The sequence below is a fragment of the Mus caroli genome, unplaced genomic scaffold, assembly GCF_978045245.1.
Source record: "Mus caroli unplaced genomic scaffold, Mus_caroli_1 scaffold_14, whole genome shotgun sequence".
In the NCBI taxonomy this organism is placed as follows: domain Eukaryota; kingdom Metazoa; phylum Chordata; class Mammalia; order Rodentia; family Muridae; genus Mus; species Mus caroli.
In genome coordinates, this window is record NW_028227269.1 from 82,099,603 (window position 1) to 82,118,363 (window position 18,761).

Below are 18,761 nucleotides of genomic sequence, written 5' to 3' on the forward strand. Positions count from 1 at the left end.
CACCTTTAATCCCAGCACTCGGGAGGCAGAGGCAGGTGGATTTCTGAGTTCGAGACCAGCCTGGTCTACAAAGTGAGTTCCAGGACAGCCAGGGCTACACAGAGAAACCCTGTCTCGAAAAACCAAAAAAAAAAAAAAAACAAAAAATGATCTCCTAGGAGCTCCTTCCTACACAGGCCAGGTCCCCAGCACAGTGCAACCAGAGCTATACAACCCGCAGGAAAGACCAAGAGTGGAACAATCAACAGACACAACCCCAGAGGAAACGCACAAAGTCAACTCAGCAAGAAACCCTGCCCTCTACATTAATCCTGGCTTAAAAAGCCAAGCACTTTCAAATTCAAAAAGATGACTTCAAAATCGATGGGGGGTGGGGTGAAGGTAATGTCACACCAAGTGGAGGTAAATCAGAACCCATAAGGATGGGTTCTTAAACAGCTGACTCACTGTGATTTTATGGCTTATATGAGTCAAATTTTAAACAGCCCTGAGCTAAACAGAACAGTTTGCCAAGTTAAAAGTCAGGAGTTAGTTACCGCAGAATGAATCCAAAGCTGAGAATACTCACAAGACCCTGAGCAGAGACTAAAGGCACACATTAGGGGGCTCTTTCATCCCCAGTGCTGCATTTCCCAGTAATCCCATTTAAGTCCGTCCAGTCCACCACCATCACTAAACAGAGGAGCTTTTACTTTCTCTGAGTAAAGGGCAGGGTTAGGAGAGGCCTTGCTTCTCAGGCAATTATTGATTATTATTTTGACAGTGCCAAAGAGTTGTTGGGTTTTATTTTCCTGACATGGCACCTAAGAAGCTAATGGCGAACTGTATGTATATTCTGACCAAAATGTGTCAGAGGGTAAGTCCCCACTGCACCAAAGTCAGCTCTTTTCCCCCATCCATCTGGCCATTAGAGAAGAATGGAAAAGTTCCACAATGTAGAAAATCAGGGTTCCTTTTGCTCACGACCTACTGGCCAGAATGGAGTCCTTTGGAGTTTGAACAAGGCTACCTAAAGACAGAGTCCCAAAAACTACCTAGACCAGGAGCCAGAGGACAGAGTAAAGCAGGCCCAGGAACCATGACACAAATACACACACATGGCAGACTCACCCAGACTGTCAGGATAAAGACTTCCCAACCAGTAAGAAAGCATCGTTTCCATTTTTGAATCCTACTAAAATAAGGTCTCTTTTTGGTCAATTAAAAAAAAAAAAAAAAAGCCAAGTCTCAGTATTTTGAGCAGCACTATTCTGGGACTGTCAACAAGGGAGGCAGCCAAGCAATGTGTTGGGTCTTCTTAAAGGACCAGTCTCAGTGAGGTATCCAATGACCAAGCTGAGGGACGGGCAGAAGACTCAGCGTGGAGCCCCATGTCACAAGTAGTCTGTGGATGCTTCCGACGCAAGGAAAGTCTAGCCACTCAGAGACTGTTAGCCCCCATGCCACCGAGCTCTGGAAACCGAGTCCTGGGCCAGCCTGAGTCTCAGTCAGTGGTCAGTTGGCATGAAGATGAAGCACAGTGCTGGGTAGTATGCCCCTCCCAGAGAGGACACTCATGGGGACTTCATAAAAACGATCAAAGAGGCGAACGGACTAGGGCGAGGAAAAGCCTTGACAGAGTCAGGGTAGGAGGCTGGAGAAATGCTCACGGGTTACGAGCATCTGTTGCTCTTTCCGAGGAACTAGGTTTGGTTGCCAGCTTACAACTCTCCAGCATCCCTAACCCCATGGGCACCAGACACACTCACGGCCCCACAGACACACATGCAAGCATAAAGACACAGACATCTTAGGAAATGAGGTCACTGGCCTGAATGCTGGAAGGAGAAAAAACGGATAAAGAATGGCTTTGTTTCTCATCTTTCCCCCCAATTACTAAACATACTAACAAAACAAGATGTCCAACTTCCTGAAGACCCTAAAAACAGCAACCTCTTCCTTCTGTAAGAACCCTAGTCGCTAGAAAACTTATTCTCCTAACCTTACAGACATTTGCTAAGGGTGCTGCTCTGACTTCTGGACATTATAAACAACCAAGTGAACAGTGGGTCTATCCTGTGCTCTTCTCAGTCGGCTCCACTGAGGCCTAGAAAACACAGTAGGCCCAGTCCCAGACAGTGAGGATGGCCGGCTTCCCTGGCAGGGCTGCTTCTGAGAAGCCAGAAGCAAGAAGGGTGGTTGGTTAATTCTTTGCCCTAACAGCAGCTTCCCCGCTCTAGAACCCAGTTCTGTAGTGAGCCTTTATCTGGCAGGTCCATTTCTCAATCACCACACTGCGGACATTCTGTATCAGATCAACCTCTGGGGTTCTCATCTGTGAAACACAATCTGCTCCCCAAGATGTAGCAGGCTGGAGACTGTCATCCCCCAAGTGATGCCATGTTCTGATCCCTGGAACCTATGAAGCACCAGTTTACATGACAAAGAGGTCTCTGAGGACAACTCAGTTAAGGGCTTGAAATGGGGATAGTATGCAGGATTGTCTTAGTAGGACCAATATACCATTAAAAGATCTATACAAAAAGGTGGCAAAGCCGGGCGTGGTGGCGCACGCCTTTAATCCCAGCACTCGGGAGGCAGAGGCAGGCGGATTTCTGAGTTTGAGGCCAGCCTGGTCTACAGAGTGAGTTCCAGGACAGCCAAGGCTACACAGAGAAACCCTGTCTCGAAAAAACCAAAAAAAAAAAAAAAAAAAAAAAAAAAAAAGGTGGCAAGAGGGACCGAGAGCAGAAAGAACGTGATAATAAAGCAGAGAAACACAGTGGGAGTGGAAAACTGTTCCATTCTGACTTTGAAGTTCAAGGACAGGATGTCAAACCAAGGAACGTACATCAACTCTTAGCGCTAGACAAAACCAAGGTAAGCAAATTCTCCTCTCTAGCTTCTACAAAAAGCACAGCTCATCAACCCACTTTAAGATTCTTTTTAATTTATTTTCTCGGGAGGCAGAGGCAGGCGAATTTCTGAGTTCCAGGCCAGCCTGGTCTACAAAGTGAGTTCCAGGACAGCCAGAGCTATACAGAGAAACCCTGTCTCGAAAAACAAAAAAAAAAAATTTAAAAAATTTAAAAAAAAAATTAAGCCGGGCGTGGTGGCGCACGCCTTTAATCCCAGCACTTGGGAGGCAGAGGCAGGCGGATTTCTGAGTTCGAGGCCAGCCTGGTCTACAAAGTGAGCTCCAGGACAGCCAGGGCTATACAGAGAAACCCTGTCTCGAAAAACAAAAAACAAAAACAAAAACAAAAACAAAAAAAAAAATTTATTTTATGTATAGGAGTACAATGTTGCTCTCTTCAGACACACCAGATGAGGGCATCAGATTCTACTACAGATGGTTGTGAGTCACCATGTAGTTGCTGGGAATGGAACGCAGGACCTCTGGGAGAGCAGTCAGTGCTCTTAACCACTGAGCCATCTCTTCAGCCCCACTATAAGACTTTTGGTCTCAGAAATTAGATGGCAATCTGTGTGATGACTGGTTACTGCAGTAGTGGTGCACGCCTTTAATCCCAGCACTTGGGAGGCAGAGGCAAGTGGATTTCTGAGTTTGAGGCCAGCCTGGTCTACAAAGTGAGTTCCAGGACAGCCAGGGCTACACAGAGAAACCCTGTCTCGAAAAACCAAAAGAAAAGAAAATGAACTGAACTGAACTGCACTGCACTGCAGTGGTAACAATGTGCTTCTCACTGCATGCACTGTTGTGTAGGGCAGAAGACATAAACCAGGTACATTTATAGTCTACATTTGTGTTAAGTAACCATATTTGACTGCTTTGTACATACAGCTATTAGAAAACTGGACGACGGGGCCTAGCAAACACAGAAGTGGATGCTCACAGTCAGCTATTGGATGGATCACAGGGCTCCCAATGGAGGAGCTAGAGAAAGTACCTAAGGAGCTAAAGGGAACTGCAACCCCATAGGTGGAACATTATTATGAACTAACCAGTACCCCAGAGCTCTTGACTCTAGCTGCATTTGTATCAAAAGATGGCCTAGTCGGCCATCACTGGAAAGAGAGGCCCATTGGACATGCAAACTTTATATGCCCCAGTACAGGGGAATGCCAGGGCCAAGGGGTGGGTGGGTGGGGGACTGGGGGAGGGGAGTGTATTGGGGACTTTTTGGATAGCATTGGAAATGTAATTGAGGAAAATACCTAATAAAAAAAAAGGGGGGAAAAAAAAAGGAAAAAAAAAAAAGAAAACTTGACGAGATAATTTCATTATCTAAGTTCTTACCTATAACTCTATGAGAACAAATATTCACCTACAGTGAACAAATCCTGCTCCAGTGCACTATTCCCAACTAATGCCGCTGTGACTGAGGAAGTGCCATTTCCCCGGGAAGTGGTCGACATTGATGACTGAAGAAAAAACGGGCTTTCAGCAACCCAGCTGCACATATCACGCTCAAACAAAAAAACGCTGATGAAGGGCAGGTGTCTCTGTAGACCTGGACTTACCCATTAGATTTCTGTCTTTCTAATCCCTGTTAAGAAATTCAGACCATCTTGGCATGGTGGCCAGCACCTTTTATCCCAGTACTCAGGAGACAGAGGCAGGCGGATCTCTGAGTTCTACAGAGCAATTTCTAGGACAGCCAGAGTTACAGAGAAACTGTCTCAAGAAAGAAAAAGAGAGTTCGAGGCCAGCCTGGTCTACAGAGTGAGTTCCAGGACAGCCAGGGCTACACAGAGAAACCCTGTCTCGAAAAACCAAAAAAAAAAAAAAAAGAAAGAAAAAGAAAGATGGACCGATCGTCTAAAAGGTAGGCATGACCACAGTCTCTGCACTGGGAAGGCTAGGACAAGTACAAGTTCAAGGCTAGTCTGAGGTCCACAGTGAGACCCTGCCACAAACCCTAAGAGGGGGCTGGAGAGGTTAAGAGGATGCACCACTCCTGCAGGGAACTAGAGACTGATTCCCAGCAACCACATCAGATGGCTCTCAGATTTCAACTTCCAACAATGTCTTCTAGCCTTCTCTGGTACCTGCACACATTTGACACACATGAACTCAGACAAGCTCCTACACATAAATAAATAAAAGTAACTTTTTCATTAAAAAAAAAAATAAGCATGCCTTCCTCAGGATCACCAGGCATTTAATTAATAGTTGCTAGGGAAGGGAAGATATTTTCTGCAGTGGTATAGCCACTGATAAATCGCCTATGCTCCTGTAAGTATCCCCAGATAATGACACTGGTTCACAATAAATAAACAAACAAATAAATAAATATTAAAACGTTTTCTTTTTTAAAAAAAATTTAGTTGTGCCTACACATATATCTGTGCGAGAATGTCCACTCTCCTGGAACTGGAGTTACAGACAGCTGGAAGTTGTAATATGGGTGCTGAGAATTGAACTGAGGTCCTTTGGAAGAACAGCCAGTGCACTTAACCTCTGAGCCAACTCTCCAGCCCCACAAAAAAGCTATCTGAAAGTGATAAGTTTTTTTTTTTTTCTACACTACTTGAGGGAAAAGTAAACACTTGAGACAAAGGTAAACAGATGGGCAGACTGCCTGACTGGGCTGGGAATGTAGCTTTGTTGGTCAAGTGCTGACCAAGTATACATGAAACTAGCCTTAGGGTCAGTCCTCAGCACCACATAAACCAGGCTTGGTGGTACAATCTGTAAACCCAACAGGAAGGTGGAGTCAGTCAAGAGGTCATAGTTCAAGGCCAAGCCAGGTGTGCTAGCACATACCTTTGGAGACACAGGCAAGCTGATCTCTAGGTTCAAAGTCAGCCTGGTCTATCTACATGGTGAACTGTAGGATATCCAAGGCCTGTGAGACCCTGTCTCAAAAGAAAATTCAAGGTCATCCTTTATCAAAAAGAGTTTGAGGATAGCATGGATTACACTAGACAATGTCTTTAAAAGTCTCCTGAAAGAAGAAAGGACAAAGAGGTGGATGAAGATGATATAGGTACGGTGGCAGGTACCAGGAACCCTAGTGCTGGGGGTACAGTAAAGGTGGGAGCAGAGGCAGCAGGATTCCAAGGGCTTTGAGGCCACAGTCTAGCTTAAACAGCAAGCCCTATGTTCAGTGAGTGACTTTGTCTCCAAGACTAACTTAAGATCAACCTCTAGCTTCAGCCTGCAAAAAGACACATATAGGCGGGCAGGCACGTGCGCGCACACAGACACTCACTCACACACACACACTCTCTCACGCACACACACTCACACACACACACACACACACACACCAGATACACACCGAGACTGGAGTAAATACTAAGTTAAAATGAGCATGTACCTTAAGTCAATGCATATCTTTAAAAGGTGTCTGTCTGTCTACACAACATTCACGAAGACGACTGGTTCCTCACAATTCTTCCTCTCACCTGACATACCATGAGCTGGGACTTTCAGAGGCTGGCAGTATACCAGAACAAACAACAACTATCCAGATCCGGCTGCTCCATTTATAAAATATTTAGTCCACAATGTTGCCCAATTAGAGCATAATCCATAATGAAGACATTACTGCTGACAAGACGGGCAGAATGGGATCTAGGTCACTCTTCCACAACTCTATTATATTAGTTCCTTTCAAGCCAATAAAGAGAAATCTGTGTTAGCAAGAATCCAGCGACAGTGGAAGCAAACAGGAATCATGACGTAACTCATTTCCGTCAGCTTATCCACATAGAGAAACGGGAGAGGTAATTGGGAAATCTCTCTATTGGTGACTTCCATTGGAGTTCCTCCCTCTGGAGACTGAGACATCACTAAATACTAAGTCACTGGGCCGCAGATACCACAAGGGAACTGGCCACAACAAACCAGCACAGGACATGAGGCTCCGGGCCCTGTTTGATAAGTCATTCCCACTCCTGTTCTCTCCACAGTTCTAGGAAACTGAGGCAGAAGAGACCAGTGAGGCTGAGGTAACTTGCTGTGGTTGTACAGCCCGTGAGAGCTGAGCTATGATCTGAATTCAACACTAAGGCAGTCTCCCCTGGACAGCCAACTAAAGGGCCTGGCTCAAGATGACTTATCCAGGAAGAAACTTGTCGCCACCAACACTGAGTTCAGTCCCTGGGAACCACATGGTAGAAGGAGAAAATCAACTCTTAAAACTGTTCCCTGTCACATGTACAGTGAGACACACATGTATGATTTTTTAAAAGCCAACTTTAAAACACTAAAAAATAAAAAAAAATAAAAAGCTAACACTACATTACCCTAGCAGGGAATGGGAGCCCAGCCCTTTATTCCTAGCACTTGGGGGGCAGAAACAGGTGGAGCTGCCTACAGATTGGAGTTCTGGGACAGCCAGGGCTACAAAGAGAGAAAACAAACAAACAAACAAACAAATTAGTTTCTCTCAAAAAACAAACAAAAAACAGGGCTGGAGATGGTTCAACAGTAATGGGATTAGATGCCCTCTTCTGGTGTGTTTGAAGACAGTAACAGTGTACTCACATACATAAATAAATCTTTTAAAAAAGAATTTCCTTGCTGGGCAGTGGTGGCGCACGCCTTTAATCCCAGCACTTGGGAGGCAGAGAAGTGGATTTCTGAGTTCGAGGCCAGCCTGATCTACAAAGTGAGTTCCAGCACAGCCAGGACTATACAGAGAAACCCTGTCTCAACCCTCCCCCCCCCCAAAAAAAAATTTCCTTTCCACAGTCATTCCTGATGGTCACAGGCCACCATCTCCCTCCCAGCTTAAGGGACACACCTTTCTCCCCAAGTGGGACAAACCAAAGTCACTCTGGAACCTGCCCTGGCTACTACTAATCACAAGTCACCACTGTTGGAATAGTCCTCTGAGATTATTATTTTTAATTTTTAATTATGTTTATATGGAGTATTGTGCACATGGTGCTCTTGGAGACCAAAAGAACACCAAAAGACTGTTGGATCCCTTAACTGGAATTACAGGCATCCTCCTACTATGTGAGCCTCCTACTATGAGTGCAGGAAGAGTGAACTTGGGTTAACTGCAAGAACAATCCACTGCTCTTAACCACTGAGCAATCTTGATCCACCCAAACTTCATCCTCATACTGAAGTTCTGGAAGAGGACCCTATGGGACGTTGTTGGTGTAAGGTCATCAGAGTGGAGCCCTGTGACGGGACGTGTGGCTTCCTGAACCAAGAAATTTGCATAGGATCCTGATACTCCCCTCCCACGTAATACTCAGATACTCCCAGACTTTCTAGCGTCGAGACCCGTGAGCAAAATGAACTTTTTTATTCTTCCTAAGTTACCCAGACTCAAATATTTTGCTACAGCAATAGATAATGGACTAAGAAGTTTGTATAATTAAACCAAAAGAGGCCATCTGAAAGAATACAGTCTTTGTAAAAGATTTTTTTTTCCCCTTCAATACTGAGGATACACAGTCCTGTATCTGTAACATTATTCACTGAGTGTTTTAAGCCATTTTAAGCAGCTTTTCCTACCACTAATGACAGTACTGGCAGGCAACCAGCAGAGGCTCATTTCAGTCTCACAACCACTGTTCCCATTGTATAGATGAGAAAACTAAGGCTTGGAGGAAAGGAAAATGAATTTGGCCCAAGAGTATCTAGCAGTTAAATAACTAAATCTTAACTCTGCAGTCCTAGCACCTCAAGAGGAGGAGGTAGGAAGATCACCAGTTCAAGGCCAGTCTGAACTACCCAGCAAGACCCTATCTAAAAAACAAAAAGCAGGGGCTGGTGAGATGGCTCAGTGGGTAAGAGCACCCGACTGCTCTTCCGAAGGTCCATAGTTCAAATCCCAGCAACCACATGGTGGCTCACAACCATCCGTAACGAGATCTGGCGCCCTCTTCTGGAATGTCTGAAGACAGCTACAGTGTACTTACATATAATAAATAAATAAATCTTTAAAAAAAACAAAAAGCAAAACAAAAGGTAAGCCAGCTATAATGGCTCACATCTACAACCTCAGCACTTGGAAAGCTGAGGCAGGAGGACTGCTGTGAATTCCAGGCCAGCCTAGCTACAGAGTGAAACTTCTCAAAACAAAACCAAGATCAACCTACCTAAGGATATTTGACTCCAGACAACTTAAGGCTTCTGAGGCCCTGGCCTTTTCTGCCTCCTTCCTGACTGTTTTGCAGAGCAAGTTCCCAGCAACAGACAGATATACAGACAGGAGTCCTTAATGGCGGGCGACTTACCTGGATCTCTTCATTTTCGTCTACCAGGAGGAAGCTCACAACCCTCTCTGTCATCTTCTTCCTCTTGGTCTCCTCATCCATCTCCTCCCCCTCCGGGGACTCCTGGACCTTACTGACAAGGTACACAGTAATGGGGTGTCTTCTCTTGTTACCCCCTGAATGAGTCCTCTTTTGGCATTCCAGGCAGAGATTGATTTTGCAGGTCTGGCACCTCACGGCTGCCCTTTGCCTAACACCTGGCGAATGCCCATTGGGGCCCTTGCAGGGGTCACAGTAAGGGACATGGCCAGCTTTGAGTCTTATCCGCTCATGGTTTCGAAGGCGCTCCTGTCTGTGGAGTTCCTCCTCACAGCGGAGACACTGCAAACTACAACACTCATCACATTCAAAGACAGCTTCATCAGTCCCGCTGCATGCATAACTCTCCTGGCACATGAGCCCCGGATTTAGGCCCTTCTCTGCTAGGGAAGTCTGGGCACTCATAACTTAGACTCGTTTGGAAACCACCCACCCTGCAACAGTCACTACTGTACTTTCCCAGGAATGAAGGAAGACAAATGCTTTGAGTCTGAAGGTGGCTAGCACTTCACAGGGTTCTGAACCCTTTAAAAAAGAAAACCTGTCTGGCTTAGGATTTTCACACGCTCACAAATGTTCAAATTTTTAATTCTCTGCCTCCCAGTCTCTTGTATCAGCAGCAGCAGCAGTGTCCACTGAATTTGATGGTCTCATCCTCTGCAAAGTGCAAAGAAATATGTGGTGGAAGTGAACTTGACAGAGTCTCTGCCACACGCTGAGGGGTCTGCTGGGTTCACAAAGGTCAGCTCATCGGTTTGGGTCTCAGCTACAAAGTCAGAGTGATGACAGAAGGTGGTGAGGAGCTGTTCGATTTACTTGGACCTCAAGCCAATGTTTCAAGGGCTACCTAGAGCAGAGAAAGAAGATTTTACTCATCTGGGGGAAAAAAACAGAAGTGTACCTTAAACTGAGCAAACAAAAAGGAGCACCTAAATGCTAGGCCAAACCCAGAGAGAACCCTCATTCTTGCTTATAAAACCTACAGTGGCTTCTTCTAGGACTAGAAATGTCATCTCAAAATCATGGCTAAGGATCTCCTTCCTGAAATCAACTGCCATGCTGGGTATGGTGGTAAATCCTAGCACTCAAAAGGCTGAAGCCTGCCAGCCTGGTCTACAGAGTGAGTTCCAGGACAGCCAGGACTACACAGAGAAACCCTGTCTCAAAAAAAAAAAAAAAAAAAAAAAAAAAAAGAAAGAAAGAAAAGGCTGAAGCCTGGCTACTAAACTAACTACAAAAACCAGCCTAGAGGCTCCTGCACAAGGGAGGCAGAGGCAGGTGGATCTCTGTGAGTTCCAGGCCAGCCAGAGCTACACAGAGAAGCCCTGTCTCAAAACAAACGTGTAACAACAAAACACTTCTAGACCTAGAGCTTCTTAAAGATTTTGCAGTTTTGTTGATAAAATGCTCTTCTCATTTCATTAAACTCTAATTCAAAATCACTAAACAGACAGTTTTTAGGAGGCTAGCCCTCTGCACCTGCTCCTTATATATGAGAAGTGGAAAAGGAGGTCTGTAAAAAGCTAAGAAAAATATTGTAACAATAAATTCACACCACCCTCAAAGACCTCTACAAACCCAATTATCCTTATAAATGGACTCTTTCAGCTCTGGTCAGCAAAGGTCTAGTAAGGACTCTAAAATTGACAACAATAGTCCCAACTTCATTTTCAAAAACGGTAAGACAACTACTGTGCTTCCTCCTCTCTCTACAGAGGAAGAGAACCGGCAGCAACAGGAGGCAGAATTCCAGCACTTAGGCGCACAGTAGAGCCAGGCCCTACAGTGAGTCAAAACAACTCATTTTCTCTTGTCACTCAAACACTTCAAGTCAAAAACTTGGGGAGACAGGAAAGGGGGTTTTGGGTCACTTCTAAACGTAACTATACTCCTAATTCTCCCTACCTTTGCCTCCTATTCCAAGAGCACAACCAAGTGTAAAGTCCTCCTTTCAGATATTCACTCCTCCCTTTCAGTAGCCAATCTATCCATCTGATCTTCAGATAAACAAGGCAAGGGAGTAACCAGGGGACCTTATTTTCACCTTAACCTCAGACGTGTCCAGTCAGCTCCCAAAAGGGAAACAAAAATCAAAACTTGTCACTACTGAGAAAAACAGAAAACCAACCTTCAAAAGAACAGCTGACCCTCACCACTACCAGGCCAAGCAAACAATATGCCCACTCGGAGCCCCCCCACCTCCACCTCGACGCCTCTCTCCAATCCAGGGTCCCTCACCCACCTTGCTCCTGGACACCACCACCACAACCCAAGGGGTGGCAGTGGAGACGAAGAACAAAGAAGGCCCCCCAAATTTCACACAAACCCGCACATCCCGGAGCCGAATCCATTGTTTATGCCACCCCACCCCCACTCGAGCCGCACCCGTCCCCCCTTCCTCCTAGGAGCGACTGGAGCCCCGGGACCAGCGCTCGCCCGGGGCTGGGCCAAGGCGCCCCCGCCCTCTCCGCCGCGGCCCGCAGAGCCCACCCGAAGCAGCTCGGCCAAGGCAAGGCGGTGTGGGGGACGCGGATTGCCGACGGGACCCGGGCTGCTCTAGGGCCCCGGCGGATCCATCCTCAGCTCCATCTCCGCCCCCTCCTCCTCTGCTGCCTCCCAGGCTTCCTCCTCTCTTGTTGTCAGTTGGAATCAGCTGATCAGAGTGAACTTCTCCCAGCTCGGACCAACAGGAAGGCATGAACAGCGAAGCCCAGCTAGGGAGGAGCGGCCAGGGGCGGAGCGCGACCACGAAGCGGGAAGAGCGCTTGAGGCCTTTTGGGAGTTGTAGTTTTGGGGGGATTGTCGTTCTGCCCTACAGCCCTGAAATACAGGCTCCACATGACTACAATTCCCGTTGGAAGCATCGTCGTTGCGAATAGGCGGGGCAGACAAACCTAAAAGCATTTCGGGACTTGGAGTCTCGGCCGGGACTGAGGTTTTTGCAGGTTGCAGCGACGTGTTTAGGGCAGTGGCCTGGGAAGGAGTATTGTAAATTAAACAAAAGATATGATGTTCTATGTAACCAGGAAATGGTACGGCACATTATTATTGTACATCTTTGCTTCAGAAATGCTTAAAGTGGAAAAATACCAGTAAACATTGAGAGGATATTACTATGCTTGTGGCTGTTTTGTTTTCCCTTCAAAGTTAATCAACTGTTAATTTTGTTCCAGCCTTATTCCTTTTCTGCCTTTTTCCATACATAGGCGTCATAACTTCTAAATTTTATATTGTGCAGAATAGTTACAGCACACACTCCAATAAAATTTAAGATTACAGTGTCTGTAATACTATGGTCTGATTTTTTTTAATAATAGCTTTATATTTGTTTAGTGCTTTCACTTTTTTCTCATTTATTTCTTGAGATAATAATGAGAGAAAACACAAAGCATGGAAAAGATACTGGTCTGTAATGCATAGGAAAACTAACTACATAGGTGGGTAGGGTAAATCACTCAGTCCTTCCATAAAATAAAGGAATTTTGCTGTGTAATTTCTGATGGCTCTGCCAATCTTAACATATGATTTTTATCTTGATAATGGTTAACCTGAGAGAGAAAACTAAGGTTAAGTTACTTGCCAAGGTACACAGCAAATTATTGACAACACTGGATAAGACCTCATCTTCTGATTCAAGAGGACACTCATAGATCTCAGGACATAATTAGATCAATAGTTAAGCCAAATCTACAAAATAGTGAATGAGCTACGTATACGGATTATATTGCTGAAAATTATCTCTTCATGACACAGAGCCAACAGCTGCAAACCTGGATGAACTTTTTTATTTTTTACCTGTACCACATCATCAGCCAGGATAATAAGAACTAAGCCATCTACAATCACATTAAAAAGTAAGTGTTTACTAGAAATAAGATGGTGTATAGAGAAGAAGGGATTTTATAAAAGTTAAGCTAACAAGTTTTAAACAAGCCTGAGGCTGGTTGGTATGACAAAGGTTTTATCCCTAGGACTGCCTCTGTGGCTGTGTAGCTCTGCCAGATTATTTCATAACCTTGCTTATAAAGTAAATATATTGGTCTATGTGTGTCGCTCAACAGAGATTGGTTGTCTGGCATACACAAGGCCCTGGGTTTGAGCCCCAGCACCATAAAAAATGGGGGTTGATAGGAACAGACATTTAGCATTTTAAGTTTTATTTTGTGTGTGTGCATATGGGTACTGGTACATGTACATGAGTCAGGGATGTGTTTAGGCCAGAGGTCAATCTTAGGCATTATTCCTCAAGAGCCATCCACCTTGTCTTGTTAGTTTTGGTTGGTTAGTTGGTTGGTTGGTTGGCTGGTTGGCTGGTTGGTTTGGGGTGTTTGTTTATTTGAAATCTCACTTAGCCTAGATGTTACCGAGACAGCTAGACTGTCTGGCCAGTGAGATCCAACGATCCTGTTTCTGTTACCCAGCACTGGAGTTATAAAAGTAAGTTACCATGCCTGGTATATGAATGAACAGAACCAATAGAATGCATACTTATTAAAATGGAGACTTATTAGATTGGTGTCTTAGTTAGGGTTAATGCTGTGATGAAAGACCATGATCAAAAAGCAAGTTTGACAGGAAAGGGCTTACACTTCCACACAGTAGTCTGTCACTAAAAGAAGCCAAAACAAGAACTCAAAAGAGCAGGAACCTGGAAAATTCAGAATGCCATGGAGGGGTACTGCTTACTGGCTTGCTCTCCTGTTACATACTCAGTCTACTTTCTTATAGAACCCAGGACCACCAGCCCAGGGGTGGCACCACCCACAATGGGTTGGGCCCTCCCCATCTATCACTAAGAAAAATGCCTTCTTGCCAGATCTTATACAGGCATTTTCTCAAGTGAAGCTCTGATGACTTCAATATGTGACAAGATGACATTAAACTTACCAGTACAGTTGACTTGCACAATATACTCTAGATAATACAACAGTGGCTGCTTTTATACTGGAGAGGCCAGCAGCTTGTTCAATTCATGAGGCCAGACACCTCAGTAGTCCTAATCTGGCATTGGAGGCCTGGGAGATTTCTGGAAAAGCCATTGTTCTTCAGTGAGTATTGGAAGACCTAAAGAAACTAAGATCTTTCGGCAAAGAATGGCAGCAGCAGTGGAAAGAGAGCAAACCCCCAATGATGAAGTTGCCAGCACGAGGAAGGCAAGCAGGGAGACAGCAGGAATTATCTGGGCTCCCCTGGGCATTGCTAGCTCTTTCAGGGTGAGTGTCCCACTTCAGTGAAAGTGTCAAGAAGCCCCCTCAGCCCAGTGTAATGAACCTGTACCTCCTCAATCCTAGCACTCAAAAGGCAGAGATGGAGCCAGGGCCTGGTGGCGCACGCCTTTAGTCCCAGCACTCGGGAGGCAGAGGCAGGCGGATTGCTGAGTTCGAGGCCAGCCTGGTCTACAAAGTGATTTTCAGGACAGCCAGAGCTATACACAGAAACCCTGTCTCAAAAAAAAAAAAGGCAGAGATGGGCAGATCTCTGTAAGTTCAAGGCTAGCCTAGTCTGTTGATGGAGTTTCAGGTTAGTCAGAGGTACACAGTGAGACTGTGTCTCAGAGCAGAGGGGGGCAGAAGGAGTAGGCATAATGACAACCTTCCCTCACAGGTACAGAACCCGTCAAGTTGACAACTAAGAGTAACCCTCATGACAAGGATTTTATGTGAATTTAGAGGTTTTAACTTAGGCACCCAACCTCCAATCCCATATTAAATGATAACTTTAAGAAAAAAATTTTAAGGGCTGGTGAGATGGCTCACTGACTGCTCATCCAAAGGTCCTGAGTTCAATTCCCGGCAACCACATGGTGGCTCACATCCATCAGTGATGAGATCTGATGCCCTCTTCTGGTGTGTCAACTACAGTGTACTTATACATAAAACAATAAATAAATCTTAAAAAAAAAAATTTAAAAGCCGTGGGAAATAGATCCCTCCAGGGAGGACAATTAAGGTGCAGAAGAAAGTTGTTTTCATTTATATTCTGTGTATGCATGTGTGCCTGGGTATATGCATGTGTGCTACCACCTGCATGCATCCCACAGATGTCTGAGGGCATGGGAGCCTCTGGAACTGTGGTGATGGACAGTTGTGAGGCCCGTGTTAGTCCTGGGAACGTGGGCCCTCAGCAATAGCCAGGAATGCTCTTAAAAGGCTGAGCCATCTCTCCAACCCCAAGAAAGATGGTGGCATTTTATTTTGTGTGGCTTTTCTGTGGAAGAGGAACCCAGAGCCCTTGAACCCTTTCGCTGCAGAAACACAATGTCATGAACAACAGGGTGTGGGGACTAGTTTGCTTCTCGTATTGGCTACTTGGGTCTATCAGATCTTTTTACATTTTCAGTGGTTTATCTCTCTTACACTCTTTCCCCACTTGGTATTTTTTTGTTTTGTTTTCTTTGTTTTTTTGTTTGTTTGTTTTTTGTTTTTTGAGACAGGGTTTCACTGTATAGTCCTGGCTGTCCTGTCCTGGAACTCACTCTGTAGACCAGGCTGGCCTTGAACTCAGAAATCCACCTGCCTCTGTTGGGATTAAAGGTGTGTGCCACCACCCCCCGGCACCACCCCCCCTTGGTATTTTTATTGGAACATCATCCGTGAACAGGCAATACTGAGTCATTGTTCCAGAGAGGATTTACTGTTGGGTTTTTGGTCTTTTTTTCTCCCTCAGGAAGAAATACTTTAAATTCACTGTGTCCAGATTTAGAGTCCAACCAGGTCCTGGGTTTTTCTTCTGTCCCATTTGCTCCATGAGGCCCAAAAAAGCCAAGCTAGGAGTCACACACCTTAGATCTCAGCACAAGGAAGAAATATTTGATGATGATGAAGATGGTTACCTACAACAAGATATACAAATGAATTTCAGAGCTGGCGTGGTGGGGCACACCTTTAATCCCAGCTCTCGGGAGGAAGAGGCTGGTGGATTTCTGAGCTCAAGGCCAGCCTGGTCTACAGAGTGAGTTCCAGAACAGCTAGGGCTATACAGAGAAACCCTGTCTCGAAAACAAAACAAACAAACAAACAAACAAAAAGTTTAAATGTTTGTAGACTTTAAATCATATGTTTATGAATGTTTGCCTGCGTGCACCTATGTGCATCATGGGCTCATGTCTTTGGGATCCCCTGGAACTGAGGTTATGGATAGCTGTGTGGCTGTATTTGATTAATGCGCTCTAATCTTCCCAGCTGGTTGCTGCAGCCTGAGTTCCTGGCTACCTGCGCATATGTTGTAGATTCCCAAATGAAAGACAAGCTCATGTGGCCTTCTATTTTGATGTGCCTTAAACAGCTCAACATCTGGGCTACTCCCAAACTTCCACATTGCTAATGCCTCCCCTCTGAAACTCCTGAGTTATTATTCACTAAAATCTATATTCCATTTTTTGTAACCCTGGACCCAAGTAGGGGCGGGTGTGTGTGCAGGGGCTGCTCTTCCCTGGCTCTTACATGTGGCCATCTCTCTGTCCTGCTCCCCGTTCCCCTTGCCCGCACCTAGCATGGCAGTTCTTTTCATAATTCTTTTTTGGTTTTTCGAGACAGGGTTTCTCTGTGTAGCCCTGGCTGTCCTGGCACTCACTTTGTAGACCAGGCTGGCCTCGAACTCAGAAATCCACCTGCCTCTGCCTCCCGAGTGCTGGGATTAAAGGCGTGTGCCACCACGCCCGGCAGCATGGCAGTTCTATCCTTCTTCTCTCAATCCCCTTCCCTGCAAATCTTAAAGTCCTACCTCTGTCTCTATGGCCAGTCATTGGTAAACTTTATTTACCAACCTAAAGCAACTGGGGGCAGTGACCATCAGTGTCAGTGCAATTTGGGAGGCCATATAACATAACGCAAGCCTTAGGTCAAATCCACAACAGATGTGAGTCACTGTATGGGTGGCAAGTTTCAAACCCAGATAGAGCAACAAGTGTTCTAAACTACCAAGCCATCTTTCTAGACCCAGGAAACACAAAAATATTAAAAAGGGGGCTGGAGAGCTAGCTGAACAGTTAAGAATTGTTCTTCCAAAGTACCTGGGTTCAATTCCCAGCACCCACATTGCAGTTCATAACTGTCTTGTAACAAGGGCCTCGATAACCTCAAACAGCAATACACAAAAAATAAAAATAAATTATTTTTAAAATGATTAAAAGACAGATACAAATGCACATGTCCCTATGTGCCTCCTGAGTGCTGGGACACATATATGTTCTTCCTTTTTTTAAAGATTTGTTTATTTATAAGAGTACACTGTAGCTGTCCTCAGACACACCAGAAGAGGACAGCATATCCCATTACAGATGGTTGTGAGCCACCATGTAGTTGCTGGGAATTGAACTCAGGACCTCTAAAAGAGCAGTCAGCTCTTAATCACTGAGCCATCTCTCCAGCCCCACACATGTGTTCCTGATCTATAACTTTTCATAAATACTATTAGGGTTTTTTTTTGTTTGTTTGTTTGCTGCGGTGATAAAACACTATCACCAAAAATGACTTGTGAAAGAAAAGGTTTCTGTCCCAGAGGAGTCCATAATGATGGGAAGGCTTGGCAGTATGGAGCTGGAACAGGCAGCTGAGATCATATCTTCAACCACAAATTTGAAATGAAGATAAGATTGGATGTAGGGTGAGGTTATCACCTCTCGAAGCCCTGCCTTCAGTGCCTCAGTGACATACTTCTCCAAGCAGGGCCCTCTTCCTAAAGACTCCACAACCTTCCAAACAATACCACTAAACAGGGACCAGAGTGATGGATCAAATGTGAAAACCTACAAGGGACATTTCTTACACATACACACACACACACTAAGTTCATGAGGCTGCATTCAGCTGTACAGTGTGAAGTATACAAACTGTGCTAAGAAATGTCACTGACTTGGTGAATTTGCCAGGTCCCAAGAAACACCTTGCCTTGCAGGTTAGAAAACTTGGTTTTCCTACCACCGCCAGAAGTGAATTCATCTTTAAATGCAGAATGTGTAAATCCAGCTTACCATGCTAGAAATAACACTCCAAAAGTTTCCAGTGAGATACTATTTTTTTTTTTTTGGTTGTTTTTTTGGTTTTTGGAGACAGGGTTTCTCTGTAGCCCTGGCTGTCCTGGAACTCAATCTGTAGACCAGGCTGGCCTTGAACTCAGAAATCTGCCTTCCTCTGCCTCCCAAGTGCTGGGATTAAAGGCGTGCGCCACCACACCCGGCTGAGATACTACTCTTATCTATGTTATCCAGACCTGGAATTCTCTGTGTGTGTGTGTGTGTGTTGTAAACCTGTGATTTATAGACAAGGTCTTGATATATAGAGCTGATAACCTTGAACTCCTGACCCTCTTGCATCTACCTCCTAAATACTGTATGAAAAGATAGGCATGCACTCCCATGCCCAGTTTCAGACCAGACTCCTTAAAATTAGTACAGCACCTTTGTTCCCATAATAGTTCTGTGAGAGAACTGTTGTGAGAACTGTGTTTGATGAGACTAGAATCAGAACTAGAAGAAAGGAATCAGGCCAATGAACACTTACAAGGAAAGGCCAACTCACACACCCTCCTCATAA

General features: G+C 45.1%; 1 protein-coding gene across 4 annotated transcripts in view; it reads right to left on the reverse strand.

Moving 5' to 3' along the window:
- Positions 1 to 12,198, reverse strand: part of Zfyve1 (zinc finger FYVE-type containing 1) — a 51,354-nt gene extending 39,156 nt beyond the window's left edge. The window contains exons 1-2 of one of the 4 annotated variants that reach the window (XM_021178597.3): positions 11,719 to 12,198; positions 9,151 to 10,071 (exon numbers count right to left, since the gene is read on the reverse strand). In XM_021178597.3, coding sequence (XP_021034256.1) covers positions 9,151 to 9,633 — 483 coding nt within the window. In that variant the 5' untranslated portion in view covers positions 9,634 to 10,071; positions 11,719 to 12,198. Of the gene's footprint in view, positions 1 to 9,150; positions 10,076 to 11,133; positions 11,153 to 11,470; positions 11,489 to 11,718 lie in introns of those variants that run through there. The other 3 variants (XM_021178596.3, XM_085830532.1, XM_021178598.3) reach the window with 3 other exon arrangements.
- Positions 12,199 to 18,761: the final 6,563 nt, after the last annotated feature.